Consider the following 14804-nt stretch of genomic DNA (forward strand, 5'->3'; position numbering starts at 1 on the left):
ATTACATAAGTGATGGAACATATATTAGAATCTCACATGCTTAGATTTTCTAAAGTAACTTTATCATTTAGGGGAAGGGATTCAGAAGCGTTCCCTTTAAAACTTCTCAGCTAACTATGAAATGAATAACTCCACCTTCAAGATACTTTGTGTTCCTTTTTGGCCAGGGCAAAGAATTTTCCAAATATTATAAAATGTTATATTTTATATTTATAAAATGTTATATTTATACCCATTTTTAGATAGAAATAACAGCCATTACTATTTATAAATTTCATTACAATAACATAAACAAATAATCTAGAATTTAAATAATGATTTTGGACTGAAAAGTCATTACTATGGAATTAAAAGTATGTTTCTACCAGGAATCATATTGAAAATAGCATCAGAATATGCAACCAAATAAGCTAAATTCTCTTGTTCAATTATGTTAAAACACCCACCTCTACACAAAGTAAAAAGAAAAGGTTGCTAGAGCACTAAATACATGTGTTGTTGAATGGACTTGAGTTCAAATCTCATTTCACCATTTTTCTGATTTTGTGTCAGAATACACGTATTTGCAGATTATTTTCAGTAGTAAATATCATAAACATTGCAATTAAATTCAAAAATCTCCTACAGTTATGCTTGTTAATTAAAAAAAAAATGTTACTTAGTATGGAACCATGGTGCCCAAAAATGTATCTTTTTAATATTGTGCTAAGAGCCTGAATATGGAATCAAAACACAAAACACCTTTAGTTAGTTTTGCATGGACAAGAAAAGTACTTTCCAGGCAGCCTCACAAATAGATAAGCTAAGAAGCCCTGAATTTATTTCACTTACCTTAGGCAGTACAGAAAAAAAAAAAAAAAAAAAAACACCACTATTTTATCCTTAAATGATAATAAATGGAAAAATTTTCGTCCTTGAATTGTTGCCCTAACCACTTATCCTGCATTGTAAGCATAGTTAATACATACAACTCTCAGCAAATAACCCCTTTGATCACCATCACCATCTTTCCCTTCACATTCATAGTAGGGAAGGCACCATATCACGTGACTTTGGTTCAGGAAAGAAGCAACTCAATACCAACCACTGCCAAAAAATAAAGAATGCAAGCAGCAACAAATCAGAGTCCCTTAAAAATAATATTTGAAGTGAATTATGGAGCCAAATCTTCTTGAGATTCCTGCAGTATTATGTATCTCCTCCCAAGATATTAGAATGACCAGGGAAGGAAGTAACATTCCTCACCTACCAGCAAGATTTGCAATAGGCATTAAATGAATGGAGCCCATATCCTGTTCTGCACAAATGAGAGCACAAAACTAAACTACAAGCCATTCTGCTGAATATTTGTTTACCCTTGCTCTACACAGATTGGGGAAGTGGCTTTGAAAAGTTGCCATGGCCAGGCTTTCTCTGAGCTGCAGACAAAAACACTTCAGCCATGTGAGTGCACATCCAAGAGCAAACACACCTTCTCTTAGAAGTGTGTGTGTGTGTGTGTGTGGACTATTGTGTGTGTGAGACACATGGATGAGGTGAGAACGGACCTCATTTTAACTAACTAGATATTGGGGGCACAATCTCAGAAATCACTGATGTTTCAGCAGAGGGTAGGATTTTAGGGTACCTTGGAGGGGACTTCTTTTCTTTCCAAGGTTATTGAGCTAGATGTAACAGCCTGGTTTTCTCAAGGGATGAATTAAGTGGCAATAACGGCTACCCAACATCTTCAGACTAAGGCCAATTCAAAGGTGAAATTCAGGGTTGAAATATCATAAACATTAACATATATTGTCAAAAAGACTGTTAACTAAGTTGTAAGGCTATTGATAGGCAAATTGATTCTAGGCTAAGGTTCCTTCCTGCTTTTCTAAGATCCCTGAACCATGTAGATAAAAAGCTTGGAAAGCTTGGAGAGAGAAACTACAGGTAGAAAAAATAGTATTTCCACTTAAATTTTTAAACCACTGGGAACACCTGTCCAATTCCTCTTGCAATGATCTGATGGAAGTCAACTATATTCACAGTGTCACCTCCAATTGATACCAGTGCTAAGATAACATCCTTCATTAGATAAATTTGGCTAACCCAGTGCAATAGTGCTAATTCAGCTCCAGCACAAGTCTTTGTTACAGTTCTCATTTCAGTTTAGGCAGCCCAGATAAGCTTATCACAGGGCTTTGCACTGACATTCTGAGATGGCACAATAGACCAAATTACCAGAAGAATCATTAATGAACCTCAAGACATGGTACTGCCTGTAAAAGAGAAGACCCGTTAGTTCTGCAGCTTGCAAGGCAAGAAGTAAAATGAAAGCCTTTCTGATTCTGTATGTAAGATGGAAATCGGATCAGAATGTGTGCAGCTGTATTTTTAAGAAATACTATATGAAATTTAGCTGGAGAAATAGAGTGTATCTCTATAGGAAAGATTATTTTTCTGATGACAGTCTACATGAACATTTAATCAAAAAGTACATAAATAATACACTTTCTGTTTGCCTTGCCTTGTTATTCAAAGATTAAATCTATTTTGAATTAATGATTTAATCTCAGAGCATTAGCAGTTCGGGCCTGTATTGAAAGAACTAGCTAAAGAGTCCTTTGCAAACAAGACCAGGCTCCATAACAAAAACGAGACCCGGTCTCCCCTTCAAGGCTATTTTCTAAAAGCTGTGGGTGTTGACTCCAGGATCCTTCACTCCCCCAAATCACATTAACAGCGTTTGACATGATGACAGTGAAAGCAAAAAGAATTCATTTCTGCCAAATAAGTACAGGCTCCACTGCTGTTTTTCTTTTTACACCATCATTGCCTTATTCCATTTTGGTGAATTTCTAAGGAACGTTTAAAATCTGTAGGACAGACCTTGGCTTAAGAGGTGGCCTCTGTGCCATTTTCATGGCTGATTTGAGACCCATTATGCACTCGTTTCTGCATTGTGAAATCCAGGCTGGGGACAAATTTCTGCCTGTCATCTTAGGAAAGGCCAGGAGTTTTGCACCATCCTGTAGTGTGAAAACAGAAAATCAAAGCCAGCATAGAGCTGCCTGCTTCTTTCCTGATCAGCTTACTGCTTTTCTGAGGCAAGCTTGCCTGTCACTGTCTCGAGCTGGGAAGGATCATTTGCAAGAATAAAATAGAGTTTAAATAGCTTCTCCCCTCCAGGAAAGCTCCCCCTTATACTTAATGTCGAATACAGGAAGAGAATCAGCAGATAATCATTTGATGCTTTGCTAAGAACCACTGCACAGAGAAAGCATTTAGGAAACACAAAATTCTTTTTAACTTGATAAGACCCTGAATCAGTAGCCAAGAGGCCTGGATTTTCCCCTCATATTGCTCACATTCGGTTGCAATGACATCCTCATAAAATTACACTTTTTGGACCAAATTTGCTGCACCCCCCACCTCCCCAATATGATGTAAATTGCAGGTATACAAATATCTTACAAGATTGTGTAAAAATTTTAAACAGCTCACTGAAAATGAGAGTGTGGATAACTCTGTCAATGACCTCTCCTGTCTCATGTCAATTTCAGAAAACAAGTTTCCATTGTAAATGTTTAATCAGCGTAGTCCCAGGAACCCAGCACAGAAAACCTTATCTCCTCTCCCAACTTATTTGCTCTGCAAGCTCTTTCTGAGCTCTATCTCGGCTCGCTGCAAACACTTCAGGCTGTTCTTTCCCCTAAGGAGCTGGGAGCTCTGTAGATTGTGCACCGGGCAGAAGTCCTCTGGTTTGATTCCATTAGTCTGAGCCCTGGTCCACTGCAAGCAAACTGCAGCATTTCTGCTTGCAAACCCCTGGCCACCGGGTTCTGGAACCGAGACAAAACCAGCTGCACACATTGCTCAATGCTGTTCTGCTCAGACCTTGCCTGAAGTCAGTCAACCACAACACAGCGCATCCTACCTTCCATCATGGTGGCAGAATTGCATTCCTTAATTTCCAAGGAGTCCGAGAAAAAACACAGGAGGGTTAGGAATCCAGGTCCCAGCTAAGTCCTCCCAAGGCTGCTGCTGCTGAGGTCGGCTGTCGGCGCTGCAGAAACCATAGGAGACAAGTGTTAACCCGAAAGGCAGCCCATGGATGCTGCTGGTGCGGCTTCACCTACAGGCTCCCGGGGAAAGATGCTGAGAGAGAAAGGGAGAGGAACAGCCAGCCGGCCGGGCTTGCACCGCCTGCGCTGCCTCGGCCAATCCCTTCAGCTCTGGACCGCGTCACATGGTAGCCAGCCTGCATCTCCTGACACAATACCCCCGGAGAGAGCACAGAACCTATTTCCCGGCCCCATTCCCCTCACCCCCCAGGGCCTCCCGTTTGTCACCGCACACACAGCCCCTTCCCCACCTGGTGACGCACTTCCCCCGCCCCTCCTCGTCGTCCTAAGCGTATGGCAGCGGCTGGGTGCGCAAGAATAATGATCGGGCGCCGCCACCTTAACAGGGAGACTCTGGGATAGAAGGAGCACCTAAGTGGCTCGCTGCAGATTTTTTTTTTTTTAAAGAAAAACTTCTTAATAATTTCGTGCAGCCTGAAATCTTAGCAGCACACGCTGAAGCTCTCATTCCAATCTCCTTTTGCCCTGAAGGAATTCCAAATGTCACTCTCTGTGGCCTCAGCACACATCTGTGAGTTTCTCTCTCTCTCTCTCTCTCATTCAAGAGGGGAAATCAACGCGGCTGACGTCACATCATAAACAATTATTCCCGAAGGGATGCTGCAGAGGCAATTTCTCCCCAGCTGCTTTGGAGAGGGCCCGGGGAGTAATTGCGCATGACATGCCGAAAGGCTGGGAACTGTCATTAACACAAAGAAACAAAAGAACGCACCGAGTGGGGCTCTGGAATCAAGCTGGCAGCGCTTGGGATCATTTCTGGGGCGGGAGGCAGGAGGGCCGGCAGCAGGCCAGGAGCGGAGGCCTCTGCCCGAGCGAGGACCGCGGTGCGCGCCTGCTTCCTTCGCCAGCACCTGGGCCCCTGGGCCTGGCCGCAGCCGCGAGCCCGCGGGGCGCCCCGGACAGGCGGCGCCAGCCCGCGGCATCCTGCGAGCCAGCGCACGTGAGCCGCCTTGCGGCCCCAGGTGGGTCGCCTGCTCACCACCCACTGTGGCTGCAGCTGCCAACTGTAAGAAACGGACTTCTAAACGGCTGGATTTTCGCCAAGCGCCTCCTGCATCTGGAGGGGTCTTCAGGCCCCGTTGGTTCACGGCGTGGAAAGCCGGAGCCTCGCCAATGCTGGGTGGCTGGAGCTGTGGGTGCAGCCCAGGGGGTTGGTGGCTTCTCGGGGCTGGGAGCTGGGGGCCCAGCAGCAGCCTCCTGGGAAGGCTATGACACCCAATGTGGTGTCTGGTGAGGATGCCAAAAAGTCACCTGACTGCTCGCCAGAAATCCAGGGAGACACTCAGTGGACCCCAGGCCCAGACAGCTAAAGAACAGGACAAGGTGGCCTGTGAGAGGGAGGACCAGAGACATGGGAGGGAAGGGAACGCCCCTCTGAAACCCTGGAGGGGTAGTAGACCTGGGCCCTACCTCCTTGGCAACCTCACAGATGACTGGGAGGAAAGCTGCAAAGGATCCAAGCCCAGGTGAGGGTGGGATGCGCATGCGCGCCAAGTCACTGTAAGAACTAAGTTGTGTTATATGATCAGGGTTAAATCTCTTAACAATTTTATTGATCGTTTATATTGTGACAGAATATTGCTCAGCCTCGGACAGGGTCTCTCTCTTTGTACCAGGGCAAAGAGGAGCTATTGGTGGCTGCGGGATGCTACAGCAAATGTAGATGAAGAGGCTACCGAAGTGGCATATTAATACTTAAAAGCACAAACTCAGTTCCTAAGCAACTTAGGTGTGTTTAAAAAAAAAAACAACTTGTTGTTCCCCCTAAGGATACATGTTTAGCTGGCCTTTAAATTTCAAAATGAAAATCTACAGGGAGTTACAAATACTTGTGACTTTCTCCATATGTGGGGGTCTTCAGGAAATTTATGGAAATGTATATTTTGAAAATAATGTGGTTTTCAAATTTATTGCACTAAAAACATCTTTAAATTCCATTTTCCACAAATTTCTGAAGCCTCCTTGTTTGTGGCAATTGAATTTCTTTCTTTCTTCCTTTTTTTTTTAGACAGGCAGAGTTAGACAGTGAGAGAGAGAGACAGAGAGAGGTCTTTCTTTTTCCCGTTGATTCACCCCCAAATGGCCACTTCAGCCAGCGCACTGCACTGATCAGGAGCCAGGTGCTTCCCCCTGGTCTCCCATGCGGGTGCAGGGCCCAAGCACCTGGGCCATCCTCCACTGCACTCCCAGGCCACAGCAGAGAGCTGGACTGGAAGAGGAGCAACCGGGACAGAATCCGGTGCTCTGACCGGGACTAGAACCCAGAACCCGGAGTGCCAGTGCCGCAGGCGGAGGATTAGCTTAGTGAGCTGCGGCGCTGGCAGCAATTGAATTTCAAAAGCAGAAGGAATCCCAAAGTAAAAGCCACCTTTGGTACAGTGTATAGTTGGAAAACAGCTGGGGAATTATTGCAAAAAGGATTGATTAGTAGGTGTGGTCTACTTAGAAAATTGTGTGTGTGTCTCTGCTCCTAAAGAGCTCTGTGATCCTGGGCAAGCTATGTTACTCTTGGTACCTCAGAGTTTCCTTCTCTGTGAAATGGCAAGTTCCTAGGGCTGGGAATAGTAACAGCACACCTGTGTTAGTGGTTTACTCTGTGGCAAACAGGGTTCTAAATACTCTGCCAGTAAATTACTTAACATTGTGTGTGGAGCATAGTAGGCTCCCCATGCTAACTTTTTAGAATTCATATTGTTACCACCCAATGACTAGGGCATGCACCAAAAATGTTTGCAGTCTGCTGGGAGTTGTGCCACACCCACAGAGAGCAACTGAGGGAAAAGACCAGGTGAGGCATTCAGAGCCATAACACGTGGGAGAGTTTGGAGAGATTGCAAAGCCGAAGAAGGATTGGAACCAAATGAGGTTAATCAGGAAAGGTCTTGTTACAGAGATGGGATTTTAGAGTTCACAAAAACATCGGAATGGACTTGGAGTGGCAATTCTAAAGACAAGGACTTCTGAATAAGAAAAAGGCTCATGCAAGATGAATGAGGGAAGGTGAGTGCAGGTACTGAGATGAGGGGTGGAGGCCAAGCTTAGTGATATCAGAGAGCAGCAGAGCCAGAGGAACCTGGGCTGCCTGCCTTCCCCTCCTGGTGGAAGTCTTGCTCTGTGTTAGAGCACTCAGATTTAGTGTGGACTCACAACCGTCTTGTTTTAAAGTTGCAGCAAGACAACCAGTTGGAGGCAGAGAGTTAGCTCCAAGATTCTTGGGGTTGGTAGGTGTTTAATAGGAAAAACAGAAATGACTGTCACCAAGGGACCGAGAAAGGGAAGTGTAGTGAAAGGTTATAAGGCTGATCCTAAGCTTGGTTAAACTTCACTGCAACTTTATCAGCCATGTGTGTTATACTCTTTATAAAAAAGATGCTATTGCCAATGATAAGGCTATCCAATGACAAAGCATTTCTTCCAAGAAAGAATCTGCCCAGCTATTTGATTAGAATAGGCTACATATCCTAATTTTGTTTTTTCATCAATTTTTGGGGGAAAATAGTTCTGCTCAAGAAGAAAGGTGAGGGCCGGTGCCGCGGCTCAGTAGCCTAATCCTCCGCCTCGTGGCGCCGGCACACCGGGTTCTAGTCCCAGTTGGGGTGTCAGATTCTGTCCCGGTTGCCCCTCTTCCAGGCCAGCTCTCTGCTGTGGCCCAGGAGTGCAGTGGAGGATGGCCCAGGTCCTTGGGCCCTGCACCCCATGGGAGACCACGGGGAAGCACCTGGCTCCTGCCTTCGGATCAGCGCAGTGCGCCAGCCGCAGCGCGCCGGCCATGGCGGCTATTGGAGGGTGAACCAACGGCAAAGGAAGACCTTTCTCTCCGTCTCTCTCTCTCACTGTCCAAAAAAAAAAAAAAAAAAAAAATAGGCACTTTAAATTAGGGTCCAAATTTCCTCACTTTCATCACTGGCAGCTTTTGCCTGCCAGCAAGGACAAAGGAGAGTTTCTAGCTGCTCGAGTAGAGGCATACTTATGTAAGTCTGAAGTGGAAGTCAAAGGATCTGTGGACAAGATTGAGTGAATTACTGACCTGCATCAAAATCAAGGATTATGGAGGGGTTCCACCCAGGATGGGTAATGCCAGTCTCGGCAGTAATGTTTGTGACTGGCCCCATGCCAAAAGTTTAACTGAAGAAGTCACTAGATATTTAATTTTTAATTATGAAACAACATTTGTATAGTACTGATGCCCTGTTACGTCTGGTTTTGGAATCTGATTGCTTCACTATATCCCAATATTAGTGTTTGGGGAAAACCTGTTTATTTTAGAAAGAAAACTGTAACAAGAAGTGAGTCTCAAGATAGGGGTGGGGGAGAAAGTTAACATAAAAGGAAAGTTTAAGAGAGATCAAAATATATATAAATCTACGTTTAAGGTAATGATCTTAGCACTGTGGTTGATTCTGCCCCACTTGCCGCCCCACTGAGCTAATTCAACAAATATAGAAGGGAACAATATTGTTCAAGTCTTGGAAACCAGCAAAGAGTCTCACTTGAAGAGCTGAAGTTCCAGGGTTTGATATAGGTAACATGTATCACATACATGTGTGTGTGTGTGTGTGTGTATGTGTGTACCTGTACTCACCATACTCTTGGTCAAAACTGAAGAATTCCAACTTGAACTGACATGAGCAAAACAGGGATTTATTTGGGCCATGTTGTGGCTTTGTGGGTTAAGCCACCACCTGCAATGCCAGCATCCCATCTGGGCACAGGTTCATGTCCTGGCTGCTCCTCTTCTGATCCAGCTCCCTGCTAATGGCCTGGGAACTCAGTGGAAGATGCCTTAAGTGCTTAGGCCCCTGCCACCCAAGTGGGAGACCCAGAAAAAGCTCCTGGCTCCTGACTTTGGCCTGGTCCAGCCCTAGCTGTTGTAGCTATTGGGGAAGTGGTCAAGCAGATGCAAGGTCTCTGTCTCTGTCTCTTTGTAACTCCGTCATTCAAATAAATAAATAAATAAATAAATCTTTAAAAAACAGAGATTTATTAGGGGAGCTCACAAAATTATATGAGAAATTGAACGGCTGAAGGAAAAAAAAGCAGGGCACTGCAAGAGATGGTTTTACTAGAACCAAGGACTCAGCCCTCTTGGCTCTGTTTTTTTTTTTTTTGCCACAAATTTTTCTTCCTGCAGTCAGACACCTGATCATTAGCACCCTCTAAGCTCTAATCTTCAAATACCTTTCAGGGGAGTTGCAGATTGACAGGCATGGATCACTTTGCACCTTTTGGACCAATGAGCTGGGCCATGTTGATGAAGTCTCATGATAGCTTTAAGGTAATGTTGGACTTAGTCACGTGCCCGTTACTATGAATAAACATGAGCAGTGAGACAGACCAGTTTCTACAACTCTACAAAGTGGAACCCCTAATACACTGAGAAGAGTAGACAAGATGTTGTCTAAGGAAGAAAAGGGGCTCTTCATTGTGATGCGAGAAAGCTGACAGAAAAGCTACCCATCACACAGACATTACTCTGTGTAGCTAAGATAAAGCTTGTACACAAAATGCCACATGACCCCTGTGCAGCAGACCTGAGTTGTTAGTCACTTGCTCCGTCACCTGCAGAGGCAGACGCTGCCTGCTGGTCCACTTATACCAGAGACAACACCTGCTCTGGTACGTTCACCACCCATTAATCCATCCACGTCCAGACAGCCACGAACCTATACCCACGAAAGTGCTATTTATATCACCTATGAGTACTGTTTAATCTACAATTACATTGACAGAGATAAGTAATAAAGACTGAATACATGAGAAGAATTCACGACTTCAAGCAGAGAACGTATGAAAAACTGGAATCACTATTTAAAAAGATTTTTTGTTAGTTTTGATACAATTTCAGTGATGCAGCAGCATTAACTCACAACATATTGTTATGACAAAAAAGCACTGAGAACCAGAAAGAATGCATGAAAGTAGTAGAAGCGTTCTCATTCAACATTTTAGCATATGGCAGGAACTGGTGACGTAATGGATGCTGCCCAGGTGGAACAGTGAGGGATCCAGAGACAACTACTTGAAGCACGCAACAGTGGCAACTGCCTATGGAATTCTTTCTCTCTTTCAAAAACTATTAATTCGGATGTTTCAACAGTTCAGGGGACTAAGAAAAGACAAGCCCCCAGATTCACTTTATGAATCATAAAATATAAAAAAAGTGTCACTCAATCATCTTTTAAGAATACTGATAAAATTTAAATACAGTAATATCAGTTATAATCCAGCTTTTCAAAAACATTGTAAACACATATATGAAAATACAAGGATACTTCTAAACGTTCATGGAAAATAAAACATGTCTATGTTGCTGCAAAAATTTTAAACTCCATCCATAAGAAGAATCATCAAAAATGCATGGAAATACGGATTATTAAAAAGCTATACATGGCTGGCGCCGTGGCTCAATAGGCTAATCCTCCACCTAGTGGCACCGGCACACGGGGTTCTAGTCCTGGTCGGGGCGCTGGATTCTGTCCCGGTTGCCCCTCTTCCAGGCCAGCTCTCTGCTGTGGCCCAGGAGTGCAGTGGAGGATGGCCCAAGTGCTTGGGCCCTGCACCCCATGGGAGACCAGGAGAAGCACCTGGCTCCTGCCTTCGGATCAGCGTGGTATGCCAGCCGTGGCGGCCATTGGAGGGTGAACCAACGGCAAAGGAAGACCTTTCTCTCTGTCTCTCTCTCTCACTATCCACTCTGCCTGTCAAAAAAAAAAAAAAAAGCTATACATGAATTTCAGAAATTTCATATTTGAACCAAAATGAATTTTTTCATGAACATTTTGAAGTGCTCTTGTTAGACTCTCTCTTAGGAGTAAGATAATATAACCCAACCTTAAGAAGTCTACTAACATAATTCACAATATTAAAGTATCAAAAAGGAAATTATATTATCTCCACAGTTGCCAAAAAGATATTTCATAAATTTCAACTCATATCATTAAATAAATAAAATCTTAACCAAAGAAGGTATAAAAATTTACTTGGAATGATACAATATATAAATCTCTACCCAATATCTACTATCTTGTTGAATGGAACCATAACAAAAGAATTCATCATCAGGAATAAAACTTAAATGTCCTTTTTGTCACTTATTTCATATTTAATGTTTTTCTATGGATTCCAAACAAAAATTAGGAAGCAAAGAAATAAAATAATGTCAGAGACAATGAAATGTGCTTTGCACATTATTCTGTCTGGGTCCACAGGAAGACTGTGTCAGCTTTCCTTGCACCTGTGTGGGGTCATAGGACTAAATCAAGCCAGTGGAATTTTTGTGGCCTGGACTTTACAAACATCCTGCATACTCTCCATACCTTTCTTCTCCATTCCAAATGTCAGAGAGCAGCTTGACTATGAGAGAACTAAGCTTCCATTGTGTTAATCTCTATATTATTTCTATATATAATATACATAAATATTTACAAGTGTACGTACATTGTATGTCTTTGTCCATTTGGGTACTATAACAGTACCATAAGTGAGTGGTATATAAACAACAGAAATTCGCTTCTCACAGTTCCAGAAGCTTGGAAGCCCAAGATCAAGTCACCAGGAGAGTAAGTGTCTGGGGAAGTCTTTCTTTATGGTTCATAAATGATGCCTTCTCACTGTATCCACACGTGGTGGAAAGAGCAAGCAATTTCTCTGGGTTCTCTTTTAGGAGGACACTAATCCCATTCATGGAGGTTCCTCATGACCTAATAACATCTCGAAGGCCTCCCGACCTAATGCCATAAAGCCTTGGAGGGCAGAATTTCTACATTTGAAGTTGGGAGGGACATAAAAATTGAATTCATTGGAAGATATGTGTATGATCTTTTATGGATGATGTATTAAAATACATAATTTTTTAGAGTTAGATGGTTTTTCTGCTATTTAACAGTTCAGTGTGCAGTCTGAACTGAGATGTGACCTAAGTGTAAAATACAGACCAGACTTGAAAGATAGTAATAACAAATAGAATGAAAGTTACCATGTCAATAATTTTTCTATTGATTATGTTAAAATGATGATTTTTTCAATGGATTTGGTTCAATAAGATCTGTTATTAAAGTTACTTTTACTTGTTTCTTTTTTGCTGTGTCCACTAGGAAAGGACATTACATGACTCACATTATATTTACATTGGATAGTGTTGTTCTAGATACTGATAGAAAGTCAGCTCAGCAAACAGAGCCAGGAGCATGGGTGAAGTTCACAGAGTGATATGCTAAAGGCATAGATCTCCGCCACCCTCCTTTTACTCACTTCTTCATTCAAAAGATATCTTATGCATTGTTTATGCCCAGGCCCTGTCAGGGTTGAATACACAAAGATGAAAAAGACACAAGCCTTTAAAGATGCTTATAGTGCAGGAAAAGAGGCAGATGAGGAAACCAAGAATTGCAATGGAGATTTGTAAGTATTCAGACCTAAGGCCCTACGGAGAAGGACTCTTGGGAGAGATGAGAGTCAAGAAAGCCTTCCGAGAAGATGGACTGCTTCAGCTACCCTTTCAAGGGCAAGTAAGGGAACCACTCTTACAGACCTATTCTTATCCAGACTGTCCCCTCTCCTCAACTCTGCTTAATTTTGGTTTCTCCTGCAATAACTCTTTTATTTATTTATTTTTTTCTTTATTTTTGACAGGCAGAGTGGACAGTGAGAGAGAGACAGAGAGAAAGGTCTTCCTTTGCCATTGGTTCACCCTCCAATGGCCGCCGCGACCGGCGCGCTGCGGCTAGCACACCGCGCTGATCTGAAGGCAAGAGCTAGGTGCTTCTCCTGGTCTCCCATGGGGTGCAGGGCCCAAGCACTTGGGCCATCCTCCACCGCACTCCCAGGCCACAGCAGAGAGCTGGCCTGGAAGAGGGGCAACCGGGACAGAATCCGGCACCCCGACCGGGACTAGAACCCGGTGTGCCGGCGCCGCAAGGCGGAGGATTAGCCTGCTAAGCCATGGCGCTGGCTCTGCAATAACTCTTAGTATTCTGTTTGGATATCCTATTTGTTGGTGGGCAAAACATCTGTAATTGAATTTTAGCCATCAGTTTGCTAAGACCCAATCTTGATTCTCCTTTAATGACCTGATTTCACTCATTCCTCTCTATCAAATCCAAGAGAGGAATCTTCCTTTCCCATCCATACTCTTCGTCCCCAACTTACTGGATGAAAGGGAGGGGTTGGCATTTTCTTAGTTCCTTACTTCAGCGTGGAAGCCATGCATTCACTGTCAGGTGCACCCTACCTCTTTCCCTCATTTCTGCCTCTACTCTTTATTACCAACCTCAGAGCAACTGCAGGTCAAACTTTCCTCTATGACATCAGCAACTGGATCATAGTCCTCTTTACCTCAACACATGTCCTTGTCATCCAGGACTTCAGCATCTCTTCCACAACCCCATATACGTGGATCCTTGCCTCTTTTATTCCAGTGACCTTAATTTCTATAATATCTTAGTCACCAAAAGTATTAGTACATTTGGCCTCATATTTTCTTTTATTTAATGTTTCACATTATATATTTCCCTGGTCTGACTATTAACTCAACTATTATCCTCTTCCACATATCCACACACATTAGTATATTTCCTTCTGCTTTATATTTCTGCTCCTAGGACCACTGATAAAGCCACTTTACCTGTCATATAGTCTTGAGGGTATACTATGTGTAAATGTGTTGTAAGGTGGGAGGGGACAACATCTTCCCAAAAGCTCAATGTCTTGACCTATTCTGCTTCTGTCATTTTTTCCTGAAACTCACCTAGCCTGGAATGCTTATCCTAATAAATATTACTCTTTCTTCAGATTCAAATTGAAATCCTCTCCAGCCAATTAAATACTTGTATCTTTCCCAGTCTTGACTCATACTGTGTGTTCCAAATCAGCTTTTGATTATACAACCTGTATTTGTCAAGATTCTATAGAACTGCAGAATAAACAGGAGATGACAGATAGAAAGAGAGATATATAAAATAGATATTTAGAAAGAGATTCTGTATCAAGCATTGGTTCATATAATGATGCAGGTTGAAAATCCTATGATCTATGCTGCAAGTTGGAGGCTCAGAAAGCCAATGGTTAGTTCTGGCACAAACAAAAAGGCCAAGGAACCAGGAAGACAGTGCCCAAGGACAGCAGAAGATCAATGTCATACCCAAGAAAAGAGAAAAAAAATCGCTCTTTCTGTTTTGTTGTTGTATCCATGTCCTCCATGGACTTACCGATGACTGCTTATGTTGGTCAGGGGAACTACTATGCTCAGTCTGTTCAAACACTATCATCTCCTGGAAACAATCTCGCAGATACACCCAGAAATAATGTTTTATTATCCATCCATGTCTTTCTTAATCCAGTCAAGTCAAAACATAAAACTGAGCATCCCATGGGTCAAGTAATTTCTTGATTGTTGTATGTATGTTAGACATCACCCCAAAAGAAATTTCCAGGAAAAGACCCATACCTTTAATTTCCTTGAGATTTCATAAAGCAAACAACAAAATTCTGAGTATCGTATGTATTAAGTGCTTAACAGTTATTTTTAAATTTTTTATTTATAAAGGGAACAAATTTCATGTATTTTATGTACAGTTTTAAGAGCATAATGATACTTCTCACCCTAGCCTCCCTCACTCCCAGCCTCCCTCCTTCTTACTTTATATTTCTTTTAATTTTTATAATGACATACTTTCAATTTAC

The 14804-nt window shown here is 42.9% G+C and overlaps 1 protein-coding gene across 8 annotated transcripts in view; it reads right to left on the reverse strand.

The window, feature by feature from the left end:
- SGIP1 (SH3GL interacting endocytic adaptor 1) overlaps positions 1 to 5643 on the reverse strand; it is a 229971-nt gene extending 224328 nt beyond the window's left edge. For 2 of the 8 annotated variants that reach the window (XM_070078328.2, XM_089337272.1), the window contains exon 1: positions 3917 to 4210. In XM_070078328.2, coding sequence (XP_069934429.1) covers positions 3917 to 3926 — 10 coding nt within the window. In that variant the 5' untranslated portion in view covers positions 3927 to 4210. Of the gene's footprint in view, positions 1 to 3916; positions 4211 to 4354; positions 4638 to 5534 lie in introns of those variants that run through there. The other 6 variants (XM_089337275.1, XM_089337274.1, XM_089337270.1 and 3 more) reach the window with 6 other exon arrangements.
- Between the last annotated feature and the right edge of the window lie 9161 nt (positions 5644 to 14804).

Source organism: Oryctolagus cuniculus, chromosome 7 (assembly GCF_051225735.1).
Source record: "Oryctolagus cuniculus isolate XC-2025 breed Fujian yellow rabbit chromosome 7, ASM5122573v1, whole genome shotgun sequence".
Lineage (NCBI taxonomy): Eukaryota > Metazoa > Chordata > Mammalia > Lagomorpha > Leporidae > Oryctolagus > Oryctolagus cuniculus.